The sequence below is a fragment of the Geotrypetes seraphini genome, chromosome 3 (genome assembly GCF_902459505.1).
Source record: "Geotrypetes seraphini chromosome 3, aGeoSer1.1, whole genome shotgun sequence".
Lineage (NCBI taxonomy): Eukaryota > Metazoa > Chordata > Amphibia > Gymnophiona > Dermophiidae > Geotrypetes > Geotrypetes seraphini.
Window position 1 is genome coordinate 131,732,851 of NC_047086.1, and position 12,994 is coordinate 131,745,844.

At 43.2% G+C, this 12,994-nt stretch overlaps 1 protein-coding gene across 1 annotated transcript in view; it reads left to right on the forward strand.

The window, feature by feature from the left end:
- SCARA5 (scavenger receptor class A member 5) overlaps nucleotides 1-12,994 on the forward strand; it is a 426,171-nt gene that overhangs the window by 339,553 nt on the left and 73,624 nt on the right. Inside the window, exon 6 of the mRNA XM_033939637.1 lies at nucleotides 4,221-4,301. Coding sequence (XP_033795528.1) covers nucleotides 4,221-4,301 — 81 coding nt within the window. The remainder of the gene's footprint in view (nucleotides 1-4,220; nucleotides 4,302-12,994) is intronic.

The following is a 12,994-nucleotide window of genomic DNA, read 5'->3' on the forward strand; positions in this document are numbered from 1 at the left end:
TGTTCCTCTCCACCCTCCTTCAATGTCTGTTCTATTCCTTTCCACCACCACCCTTCCCTCCCTCCTTTACCATCTGTTCCTTTCTACTACCCTTCAGCTCCTCTCGCGTGGCCTATCTACCTTCCTTCCTCTTATTTTCATGGCACGTTACAATGTAATTTGTGCAAGCCACTGGAGCCTGCAAGCTCGGTCCCTGTCCCATCCCCACAAACCATCTCGCTTCTGTGCTCCTATTCTCTCCATTTCTAATATCTCCCCTATGTATCTGTCATTGCCCCCCCTGTGTCCATATACCATCCCCATGGCATGTCCCCTTTATGTCTCTGTCCCTATGCCCCATGCACATAATTTCCCCTCTTTCTGTTACCTTCCTGTGTTCAGATTTCCCCTATCTTCCTCTTCCATACCAGTGTGTCTCTTCTTTTCAACCCCATCTAGCTTTTTTCCCTCTTTCTTCCCCCCCCCCCTGCTTCTAGCATCTGGCTCACCTGCCAGTCCTTCCCTTTCTTTCCTGCTGTGGGTTTTTCTTTCCGACTTCATCCCCTTGGCCCAGAATCCTTTTTCCTTTCACTCCCTCCTTCCAATTTGAGCCGGGAACACTAGCGATCGCACGGTCCCCGCGGCCACTACCTGCCTGCCCAGTTGATCCTGGTGTTTGGCCGGCTCTCTCCCTTCTCCTCACCTTGGTTTGTGGGTTTTCTTTTTCGGCAACCTGCGCGCTTTCCCAGGGAGCCGCACACGCGCGGCTGCTCAGTGTTCGATCTTCTGCTCTGCTGCAACTTCCTGTTTCCGGTTGCGTCAGAGCAGAAGATCGAGGCTGAGCAGCGGCGGGTGTGCGCGGCTCTCTGGTAGCGTGCGGGTCGCCGAGGAGGAGGATCTGCGGACTGGGGTGAGGAGAGGGGAGAGAGCTGGCTGGACACTGGAATCGATTGGGCGGGCGGGTGTGAGCTGCGGGGACCGCGCGATCCTTCATGCCTCACTGCGGGGGACAAGACCATTCACCGCCCCACGGGCGGTGAATGGCCTTGTCCCCGTCGCCGCAGTGACTGCTAGTTTTCTTCCCCGTTTTCGGCGGGTGACCCGCGGCTAAAATGCGGTGGCCGCGGGTAAACCGCCACCGTGTCATTCTCTAATTGTTACTCCTTGGGTTTTGGCAAGGTACTAGGGACCTGGATTGGCCACCATGAGAACGGGCTACTGGGCTTGATGGCCCATTGGTCTGACCCAGTAAGGCTCTTCTTTCATATTTTAATTATTTATTGGCATTTCAATATTACAAATTAACATAATTATTGCAAATAAACAGAAATACACATAAGTAAATTCAAATAGTACAGGAAATATCAAAAACTAATACAAAAGAAAAAACATTTTCATTTGTTCTGTTAATTAGTCCACAATATAAGAGGGAGCAAGCATAAAAAAGTCGGACATTATCAAACTCAGAAAAACTTCATAAGGAAAAAAAAATGGCAGTTCTGATTACTACCCAGACTCTATTTAGGAGACTTCTTCCTGTACGTCGACAGGAGAGCTTTCAGAAATCACATTTTTACTAGTTATAAATCTTAACAGCTGTGAAGACTCAAAGAAAATATACTTAGCTCCTTGATAATTAATATAACATTTGCAAGGAAATCTTAACAAAAAAGTAGCTCTCAGCTTCAAGACCTGAGGTCTTAAAAGAATAAACTGTTTCCTCTTCTTTTGAGTTATTCTAGAAATGTCTGGGTACTTTCTTATTTTTTGTTTCAGGAATAATTTATCTTTAAATCTAAAGAAAATTTTTAATAACCAGTTTCTATCAGAGTCCAGTGCCAGTTGTACAAAGAGTGTAGCCACTTCCATTTGCTCAGAATGTGAAGTTTCTAAAATGTTTGTAAGATCTAATAGATCCATCTCCTGAACTTGTTGATTTTCAGATAATTTCTTTTTCCCTATTGGAAAGTAGTAAATTTTTGAAACAGGAGGATAGTTATCCTGGGGAATTTTCAAGATCTCTGTAAGATATTTTTTGAACATATCAAGAGCAGAAACTGTTATCATCTTAGGAAAATTTATTATCCTCAAATTTTGCCTTCTTGAAAGATTCTCTAGCATTTCTAATTTAAAGTTAATATTCCCATTTTTCTTTCATCAAAAGTTGGTTTTGAACCCCTAGTGTGTCCACTTTCTGTTTCTGTTGCTCAAAATCCATTTCAATCCTGTCCACTCTTTGTTGTAATTTCTTAGATTCAGAAAGTACTCCGGAGCAATGGGTAGATACATTTTGCATCTGAATTCCCAAAGAAGATTGTAACTGGGATATGGCATCCCATATCGAATTCAGATCTATAACTGGAGGCTTTATTAAAGGTGCTATGGAAAGGTTAGACTCCACAGATTTTGGTTTCACAGTACCTGATTCTGAAATCACTTTCAATAGGTTCTGGTGCTCCTCTGGCGACTCCAGGGATTTACATGGTAGTTGTTGGGTCTCTACAACTACTGATGCCGGCTGTAAGCTGGGTCTTCGACCTCCTCGCTGCTCTCCAGCATCGCGATCTCGCTCCCTTCACCGACCATGCTGCACGCTAATGGCCGAGGGAGTGGCCGCGCTGTTGTTCTCCACTCCTCCGGAGAGAGACTGGCAACCTCAAAAGAGGCTTGAGAGCTCTCTGATGAACTCTCGCCTCGCGCCAAAGATATCTCATCCGGTTCCCTTCTGAGTGTACGAGTAATGAAGAAATCCATCGGCCCAGATTGAGGTAAGTGCCCAGGTTCAGAAAGAAATACCCAGGTCTCAGATTTGCGTTTAACGATTAGGAAAAGAAAAAGGCCGATGGCGTTCCACCAAACTCGATCAGGGCACCATCTTAGCTAAGCTCCTCCCAGTAAGGCTATTCTTATGTTCTTATTGCCAAATCTGAATACATTCTGTTGGGGTGACAGTGCTAACTGATATTCTTTTTTGACTGGTTTTAAGAAGCACAACAGTTGCTTTGTCATAAGTCATACATTTACCGGTAGTTGTGACATTGGCTTCTGAGTGTTGCTATGTGATTGCAGAAGCAACTAGAGTTTCATATGATTTTTTTACTGACTGTGCTTACTTAGTAAACTCCAACCAATGTTGAGTGCCCCAGATTTCTGAACTGATGTGTAGGCCTTGATTTCTCGGTGCTTGATTATTGTAATATTTTGTACTTTGGATGTTCTCAGAATCAATGTGTTTAAAAAAGGTTCGGATAACTTCCTAAAAGAATAGTCCATAAGCCATTATTCAGATAGACTTAGAGAGATCCACTTCTTATTGCTATGATAAGCAGAATAAAATATGTATTACTCTTTGGGATCTTGTCAGGTACTTGTAACCTGGGTTGACTACTATTGGAAACAGGATAATGGGCTTGGCAGACCTGCAGTCTGTCTCAGTATGATAGATTTTAAGCCCCTCACAGTGCATCTCAGGATGTACTAAGAAGGGGAATGCCCACCATTTTGAAGAGGTGGGCCTGCTGGAAGAAGAAAGTGAGCATCCCCCTGCCATTTTTTCTACTAAAAGGTAAGGGGGGGTATGGTAATGTGGTTGCCGGGGAGGACCCCCAAGCTGAGGGGCTGATGCCCTAGCCCACCAGGGTCTCTTTTGGGTCGGTAGGAGGTATCAGGGGTCACGGGGATTTTGGAGGTCCAGGGAATTGGCATTTTTGGGTGAGGGCCACGGACTGGGAGTATTGGTGGGAGGGAGAGGGATGAATGGGAGGGAGTCTCCTATTTTTCAATGAGGCATCAGGGCCTTTAACGTCAGGATCTGCTATCATAGCCTTACTTTCTTGTCAGTGCCTGCCAATCAGAGTTCAGGCACTGACAGAAAAGTAAGACTATGACAGCTCAGACCCTGCCGGTAAAGTCTGCACAAGAAACAATATGTTCCCCTGCTGTGCGTTACACAAAATGCTCATAAAAATGCTAATGAGCTCCTTGAAATGCATTAGCACAAGTTTTTTGGTAGCTGCTGCTGATAATCAGTAGCAGCCATGGAGACCAGCGTCCTATACAGAATCAGCCCCTTGTGTGTTTCTCTTTATGATGGGAAATCTTGTTCTATTGCAAAGTATAAATATATAGCCAATAGCAGAGCTTGGTTGTTCTAATCATTCCTTGCCTTTATAGGTTTCTAACCAGTTTTATTTTGATAATATTTGTAAGCTAATAGCACTTTACTTGTTTGTCTGATATAGGATTGCCTGGTGTAATTGGCCCAAAGGGAGACCAAGGAAATATTGGACCCCCAGGTCTTATGGGAATGCGAGGATTCAAAGGTAAGTTTTACTGATGCTGCCATAACAGCCTAGGTGAATGATTTTCTATTGGCACATCTGTGACTCCTTTTGTATAAAAAAGTAGAGTATTATACAGTATATTATATACTGTATAATAATAATAATATTATTCTTATATACCGCCAAAGCCATGATAGTTCGAGGCGGTTTACAAAAGGTGCTGGACAATCAGAGAAATGGTCACAATACAAAGTCATCGAATACAAGCTTACAGAATGGAAGAAGTGAAAAACTATAAAACTGATTCAGTCATGGACAAATTGTGGCTAAAATATCAGCTCATTTCTATTTCAGTATTTGCATTCACAGATACCAAAATTGAACTCCTTTTATTTGGGGGACTAGTTTGCATTTTTAGCAGTAAGCTTGGTTATTGTAATGTATTATAGTAAAACAAAAGGTCATAAAATCCAGTTGATTCAACATGCATGAGTTTCAGATACACAGGATACACATTCTTGCTTAAGATGTACATTTTGAACAGTCTAGTATGCTCTGTATTGTCAAGTATATTTTATCATGGCCTATATGTTGTATGTTTTGCAATTCTGAAGATAATTTTGAAAGACAGAAAAAGAGAGGGAAAAGTAGAGATTGAGAATCAGATACTTTCCCATTTCGCCAGCAAATGTTTTACAGAAGTGACATTTCAAACCACTATATACATCACATAGTGCAGGGTCTTATTTTTCACATCTTGGCTTCATTTTTAGTAATTTGTTATGATTGATATTCAAAAGCACTTATGTGGTTGGAGGGGAGTTAGTTTTTCTGCTATAGCCTTGTCCTCCATGATTCCCCTTTTTACCTATTGGTCATTTAGTGGTCCACCCACTCCCTCACAGACTTCTGGCTTCAAATTCAATTGAAAAGTTTTGATTTCTTTTACCTCTATGGCAAGTTTCTTTTCAACGGTGTTGGGTAAAATACTTTTTTTTAAAGTATTTAAACTACAAGTGCAAATATTGCCTCTCCAAAGTAATTAAAATACAAGTATAAATACTTTTTTGATGATGTACTTAAAATATGTGTTAAATATTAAGTGGGAAGTATTTAAAATGCTAAATATAAAATACTGTTTTGATAATCAACACTAAACAGAAAATCCAAGTGTTCAACAAATTTTATTACTTTATAATGTCTCTGTTTTTCTTTATCAACATTTTAGAAACTACAATTTAAGAGGCTATGATATTCATTAAAAGTGTCACTTATTATGAATTTGCTTATATCAATAATAGTTCTTCAAAATGTTTGTCATTTAGGCGGTTCCATTTTAGCAATGAAATTACTGTACATACTTGCATATAAACCGAGATTTTTGGGCCCAAAAATGGGGGTCTTGGTTTATATTTGGGTCCTCGGGCTTAATCAGTGCCTCTATTGGCATTCAACACCTCACAATCAGATTTAATTGGACTTACTTGAAAGTTAAGAGGGGCATAATCATAAGTAACGTCTAAGTCCATTTTGGGCATATATAGTCCAAAGTCGGTCATGGGAAAAGGTCCATTTTTGAAAATACGTCCAACATATTTTTTTTTCATCCAGACCGCTAAGTTGTCCATCTTTATACCCCATTTTCATCCAAAAATTAATCCAAGTCAAAAACGCCTAGAACAAGACCTTTTGGACTTGGGCGGGGTCAGCAAAATAATGGACTGGACACCCAGACATGGCAATAAAGTAGTGGAGCACCTTACAGGGCACTGCTGCAAACTTCACAAAAAGGGTGCCACATAAACATCTCACCATAACTCCCTTATAGGTCATAGTGAGCCCCCAAAACCTACTAGACCCACATGTCTACCACCCCAATAGCCCTTATAGCTGCAGGTGTCACCTATATGGCATTACAAAAGGCTTTTGGAGTGCACATGTTTCACTATGAATGCAGTGATTAGAGTGGCTTATGGGCCTGGGTCCTCCTCTCCATGGTTCACTAACCCGCCCCCAAGACCACTTAAGCTACCTCTGTGCAGCTCTATTAGGTTTTCCTATGCCAGGCTGCCAGGTGCTGATGTTATGGAGGCAGATATGTAAAGTTGTTGTTACGATTTTTAGGGGGGGTGTCAGTGATCACTGGGGCAGTGTGTGGGGGTCTGTACTTTGTGTCTGCAGTGCTTATCTGGTCACTTTGGATACCTTCTGTGGACTTAGACCTGGTTTTAGATGTGGAGGAGCTATGGTCGACTATGAAATCTACCCTGCAAGCAGCAACCAACCTATACAGCAATACAAAGAGCAAACGACGCAGGAAAAATAGACCACAGTGGTTCTCCATGGAGATCTCAGAACTAGTAAAGCAAAAAAGAAAAGCTTTCATAAACTATAAACAATCACAGCGACTGGAAGCTAAGGAAACCCATCTGGCTAAATCCAGGAAAATTAAAACGTCAGTCAGAGAAGCCAAACTCTGGATGGAAGAAAATATAGCTAGGCAGGTAAAGAATGGGGAGAAATCCTTTTTTAAATATGTTAGCGACAGGAAGAAAAACACAGGCGCTATTGGGCGCCTAAAGAAAGCTGACGGCAACTCTACAGATTCAGATGCAGAGAAAGCAGAAATACTCAACACCTACTTCAGCTCAGTCTTCACCGGTCCTTGGCTACAGACAAAAGGGAATTTGGAAGACCCATTCCGGGACATAGAAATTACTGCGAGCGAAGTCTACCAAGAATTATCTAAATTGAAAGTAAACAAAGCTATGGGCCCGGATGATCTATACCCTAGAGTACTTCGAGAACTGAGTGATGTCCTGCCAGAGCCGTTGGCTGTACTCTTCAATCTTTCCCTAAGCGAGGGAAGAGTTCCCCAGGACTGGAAAACTGCCAATGTTATCCCACTCCACAAAAAGGGATGCAGGTCGGAGGCTGAAAACTATAGACCGGTGAGTCTCACATCGATAGTGAGTAAACTTATGGAGAAATTGATCAAGAACAGATTGGACACATTTCTGGATGATGAAAGATTAAGGGATCCCCACCAGCATGGCTTTACAAAAGGAAGGTCTTGTCAATCCAACCTGATAAGCTTCTTTGACTGGGTAACAAAAAAGCTGGATGAGGGTGAGTCCTGGATGTCGTGTATTTGGACTTTAGCAAGGCTTTTGATAGTGTTCCACACCGTAGGTTATTAAACAAGATGAACTCACTAGGACTAGGTAAAACACTGACAGCATGGGTACAAGACTGGCTTAGCGGCAGACTTCAAAGAGTAATGGTGAACAGTATTCCCTCAAAAACATCATAAGTGACCAGCAGAGTGCCACAGGGTTTGGTCTTTGGTCCGATGCTATTTAATATCTTTGTTATGGATCTAACTCAGGGACTTCAAGGCAGAATTACATTATTTGCTGATGATGCTAAACTATGCAACATTGTGGGCAGAGCAACAGGGCCTGGTGATGCAACCAGGCCCAACACTATGGAGCAGGACCTCTTTTGTTGGAACAATGGTCCAGTACTTGGCAACTAAACTTTAATGCCAAAAAATGTAAAGTGATGCATCTTGGGAGCGGAAACCCATGCAGAACATACACCTTGAACGGTGAAAACTTAGCAAGAACCACTGCAGAAAGGGACTTGGGAGTTCTCATCCGGGAAGATATGAAAGCTGCCAATCAGGTGGAGAAAGCTTCAGCAAAGGCAAGACAAATGCTGGGTTGCATCAGGAAGAGCTTTATCAGCCGGAAGCCTGAAGTCATACTACCATGGTGAGACCTCACCTGGAGTACTGTGTCCAGTTTTGGAGACCACATTATCAAAAGGATGTGAAGAGAATGGAGTCGATCCAGAGAATGGCCACTAGGATGGTCTCAGGACTTAAAGACATTCCATATGAAGAACGTCTGACCAGACTATGATTATATTCTCTCGAGGAGTGCAGAGAAAGGGGGGACATGATAGAAACATTCAAATACATCACGGGTCGAATTGAGGTGGAGGAATAAATCTGGTGACAAGAGGGCATCCACTAAAACTTAAGGGGGGAAGATTTCATAGTGACATCAGGAAATACTTCTTCACCGAACGGGTGATTGATAGATGGAATAAACTTCCACGCCAGGTGGTCGAGACCAGTAGTGTACCAGACTTCAAAAGTCGATGGGACAAACAGGTGGGAGTGCTACAAAGTTATGCATGAAAGAGGGTTACACCAGGGAGGGAGGGTTCTTAAGTGGGCAGACTTGTTGGGCCGCCGGCCCTCTTCTGCCGTCATACTCTATGTTTCTATGTAACAGTTGTTCACCCTCTAAACGGTACCATTCCCTCGGGAATTTGTAGCCCAAATGCATGACCTTGTATTTCTTGGCATTAAATCTTAGCTGCCAAATTTCATGCCATTCTTCAAGCTTTACTAGGTTCTTCCTCATGTTATTCACACCATCGGGGTGTCTACTCTATTTCAAATTTTGGTATCATCCACAAAGAGGCAAATTTTACCAGACAGCCCTTTAGCAAAATCACTTACAAAAATGTTAAAAAGAACAGGCCCAAGAATCGAACCTTGAGGCACACCACTGGTATCATCCCTTTTCTCATTGCACTGCAAGTTGTACAAAACGCAGCAGCCAGATTGATAACGGGAACGTCAAAATATGTTATTTCACCCTATTTCCAACAACTACATTGGCTGCCAGTCATTTTCAGACTCAGAGTTTAGTATAAAGCAGTGATGATTGTCATCAATTCTTGTACAGCATTATACCAGAATTATTTAAAAGCAACATGACTAATTATCTACTGAATAGATCACTGCGCTCTGAAAATTTAGCCGTATTAAAGGCAAATATAAATCCAAAATATGTTGAGACCAGCCAGTGGCGTACCTAGGGTATGTGGCACCCGGGGCCCATCATTTTTTGACACCCCCCCATGTAAAAAAATATTTTTTGCAATGACCATGAAACGGAATAAATGGTCAGAATAGAAACAGGAAGTGAAAATTTTCTTTTATTGAACCTCATATATGTAACCATTATTCCAAACATAACATAACATAAATTATGTCTGAATTGTCGTGACATCAGAAGTACATATGGAGTAGTTGCAGGTGATGCTTGGGACAGTTCTGATTGTGTTAGTTCGGTTTTATGTGTTTTTTGAATAGAAGGGTTTTTATTTCTTTTTTGAAGGATTTGTAGTCTGTGGTCGAGGTCAATAGGTTGTAGAGTTGGGGGTTGAGTGTAGCAGCTCGAATGGCTAGGAGATTGTTGAACAGTTTTTTTCTTTTGACATCAGAGGAGGGGCGGGACCGTGGCGGAGGAAACAGCGCCGAAGCAGTGCAAAGATCACTGGCATTGCGATCTTGCTGCAGGCTGCTTCTCTAGGTAAATGGTGTGGGGAGGCCGGGGGGGGGGGAATCCAGACGCCAGACAGGAGACCCGGACATCGGGGGGGGGGGGGTAACCAGATACCGTGGGGGGACCGGACCGGACCGGGAGCACCCTCTCAGGGCTTGCACCCGGGGTGGACCGCCCCCCAACCTCCCTTTGGTACGCCACTGATATAGTGTGCTTTGTAGTATTTTTAAATTTTAATGTTACCATTATGAATTAATATGAAGATATTATGTGTACATGAAAAATGAATGGAAGAAATTGGGGCGGGATTGGTGGTGGGGCTAGGGAGGGATTGGGGCAGGACTGACAATTAATAGATGTCCCCTTTTGATGAAAAAAATAAATGGTCACATTAGGTATACAGTAGGTTATGGGTGAGTTTTGGACTTTGGAGGGCTCTCCGTGCAATGTAAGAGGGTTATGGTGAGATGTGTACCTGGGACCTTATATGTGAAGTTAACTGCACTGCTCCCTAGGGTGCCCTACTGCTCTGCTGGGATGTCTGTGTGGCCAGTCTGCTATGAATGCTGTCCCTTCCTACACAGATTGTTTTTTGTGCATTTTTCATTTAGATTTAGATTTAGCTCCCCAAGCTAAAAACTGCTATCACAGTTTGATAGCAGAGGGTCTTAGTGCAGTGGTTAAAGCTACAGCCTCGGTATCCTGAGGTTGTGGGTTCAATCCCAAGCTGCTCCTTGTGATCCTGGGCAAGTTATCTAATCCCCCCCATTGCCCCAGGTACAATAGATAGATTGTGAGCTCACCAGGACAGACAGGAAAAAAATGCTTAAGTACCTGAATAAATTCATGTAAACTGTTCTCAGCTCCCCTGGGAGAAAGTATAGAAAACTGAATAAATAAATGTATGTGCAACTCTTAAAAGGTACACCGATGGTCATGTCAAAATGAAATTCCACATGTACAGTGGTACCTCGGTTTGCGAGTGTTTTGCAAGACGAGCAAAACATTCTCAAAATCGGCGTCTTGTAAAACCGAGCATGGCTCGATTTACGAGCACCCCCCCCAGCGATCCGGCACCCCCCCCCCACCGCGATTGGGCACTCCTCCCGCCGCTGCTTACTGTCATCTGGGCACCGGCACGTCCTGTGCATTGGTGCCGGTGCCCGAAGATCGGCCTCCTCTTCTTGCTGGGCCTTGAGCATCTGCGCATGCTCAAGGCCTGCGAGTTCACGGAGAGAATGTGAACTCGCAGGCCTTGAGCATGCGCAGATGCTCAAGGCCCAGCAAGAGGAGAAGGCCGATCTTCGGGCACCGGCACCAAAGCACAGGTCATGCCGGTGCCGGTGCCCAGATGACAGTAAGCAGTTACGGGGGTTGTCCAATTGCGGCGGGGGGGGGTGCCCAATTGTGGCAGGGGGGTGCCGGAACGTGAGGGAGAGGGTGCCGGATCGCGGGGGGGGGGAGGGTGCCGGATTGCAGGGGGGGCCTTCAGGGGGAGCAAAGCCGGTTCTCGTGGGGGAGATAGAGCAGCGCCGTTGGCTTCGAGGGGTGGGAACGTATCAAAGCGAGTTTCCATTATTTCCTATGGGGAAACTCGCTTTGATAAATGAGCATTTTGGATTACGAGCATGCTCCTGGTACGGATTATGCTCGTAATCCAAGGTACCACTGTACTTTCACTGGCTGTCCCAGCCCAGTCTCTGAGAGAGAAGTTCATACATTGTTGATAGCATGCATTGTTTGAGCTACCCAGGACACTTTTCAAAGCAAGGTTTTTTATGGATTAAAAAAAGGTATACCCATGGAAATCCCTTTGAACATTGTCTAATTCATGACCATGACTTACTGGCATTGTGGAACCTTTTTTGAAACATTAATACACTTACTAGACCAGTGTATCGTAAACTGTATGCCGTGGGAAGATTTCGGACCTAACATGAAAGAAATGAGTCTGTCATTTCCAGCACCCGCGCCAGCACCTTTCCCCCACCCCCCGGCAGTTTGCTCGGGTTTTGGAAGGCCACCGAGTTCAGGTGCCTAAAACAATGGTGCTGGAATTGTGTCCACGGAGGTACTATAGGCCGCCGAATGCTATTGTGAGTGTGGCTAAAGCCAGAACTGGCGTTAGGCAGCCTACAGCACCTCTGTAGACATAAGTAGGTCTACAGCAGGGGTCTCAAAGTCCCTCCTCGAAGGCCGCAATCCAGTCGGGTTTTCAGGATTTCCCCAATGAATATGCATTGAAAGCAGTGCATGCACATAGATCTCATGCATATTCATTGGGGAAATCCTGAAAACCCGACTGGATTGTGGCCCTCGAGGAGGGACTTTGAGATCTCTGGCCTACAGGGATGTTGCATGTGATGTCACCAGTCGATGTCCACAAATGCTCAGAGGCCCTGTAGATGTGGCCCCAAGCTTAGTATGCCGCTGCAGCAAAAGTTTGTGAGAAACTGTACTAAACAAAGCTGCAGAAGCTTGTTTTTCTACTAACTACATCTAGGTGAAGTTCAGGTTGAATAAATTCTGCAACAGATGGTTGAGGTTTCTCCCAGGGGTTGTTTTTAAGCAATCCTGTTGTTATAACCTCTGCCTCATAAACTAAAAACAACATTTCCTGAAAACCAGCAGATTCTTTTTTCTTATCGTTAGTCTAAATCCTGACATTCTAACTGTGGACTACTGTCCTTCCTTCATACTTAGGGCTTGGATGCCTTTGAATTACAGGCAGCAAAGTTCAAAGGAAGGCTAAGGAAAATTTCCTGTGTAAATGTGAAGAAATAAGGCACTCCAAATAAAACCCAGACGTAGGTACATTGCCAAACATGGAAGAAAGTAGCAGGTTAGAACAGATGGAGGAAAAGAAAACATCATATTAGTCACTTGACTCTACACAGCCCTTGAGGCTCAGGGGCACACAGAAAAAAAAGTCATCTTTTTACAAAAATCTTTATTAAATTTTCAAGGCTAATACAAAGTGCATAAAATTATGCATACATTAATAATCAGAATCAGCACTTACAATCCATCAGTAACATTGCAAAATGAATTACCTCCCCTTCCAGTACATTCAATCAAGGAATAAAACAAAGGAGATTACCCCCCCTCCCTCCCCCTTCCCTGGATGTGTGTATAGATCTAAAGGAAATTAAAGGTATACACAGATATTTCATATTCTTTTTTTTTTTTTTTTAATATTCTTTATTCATTTTCAAAATTACATTAAGTGTAAACTATATTCATTCACAGTAACAATAAATATATCACTTATAAACAATCATTGGTACATTATATACATTTTTATCCCTTCCCCTTTCCCATCCCTCCCATTAACAAAATATTGTAAGGATTAAGTAAAATTATTTC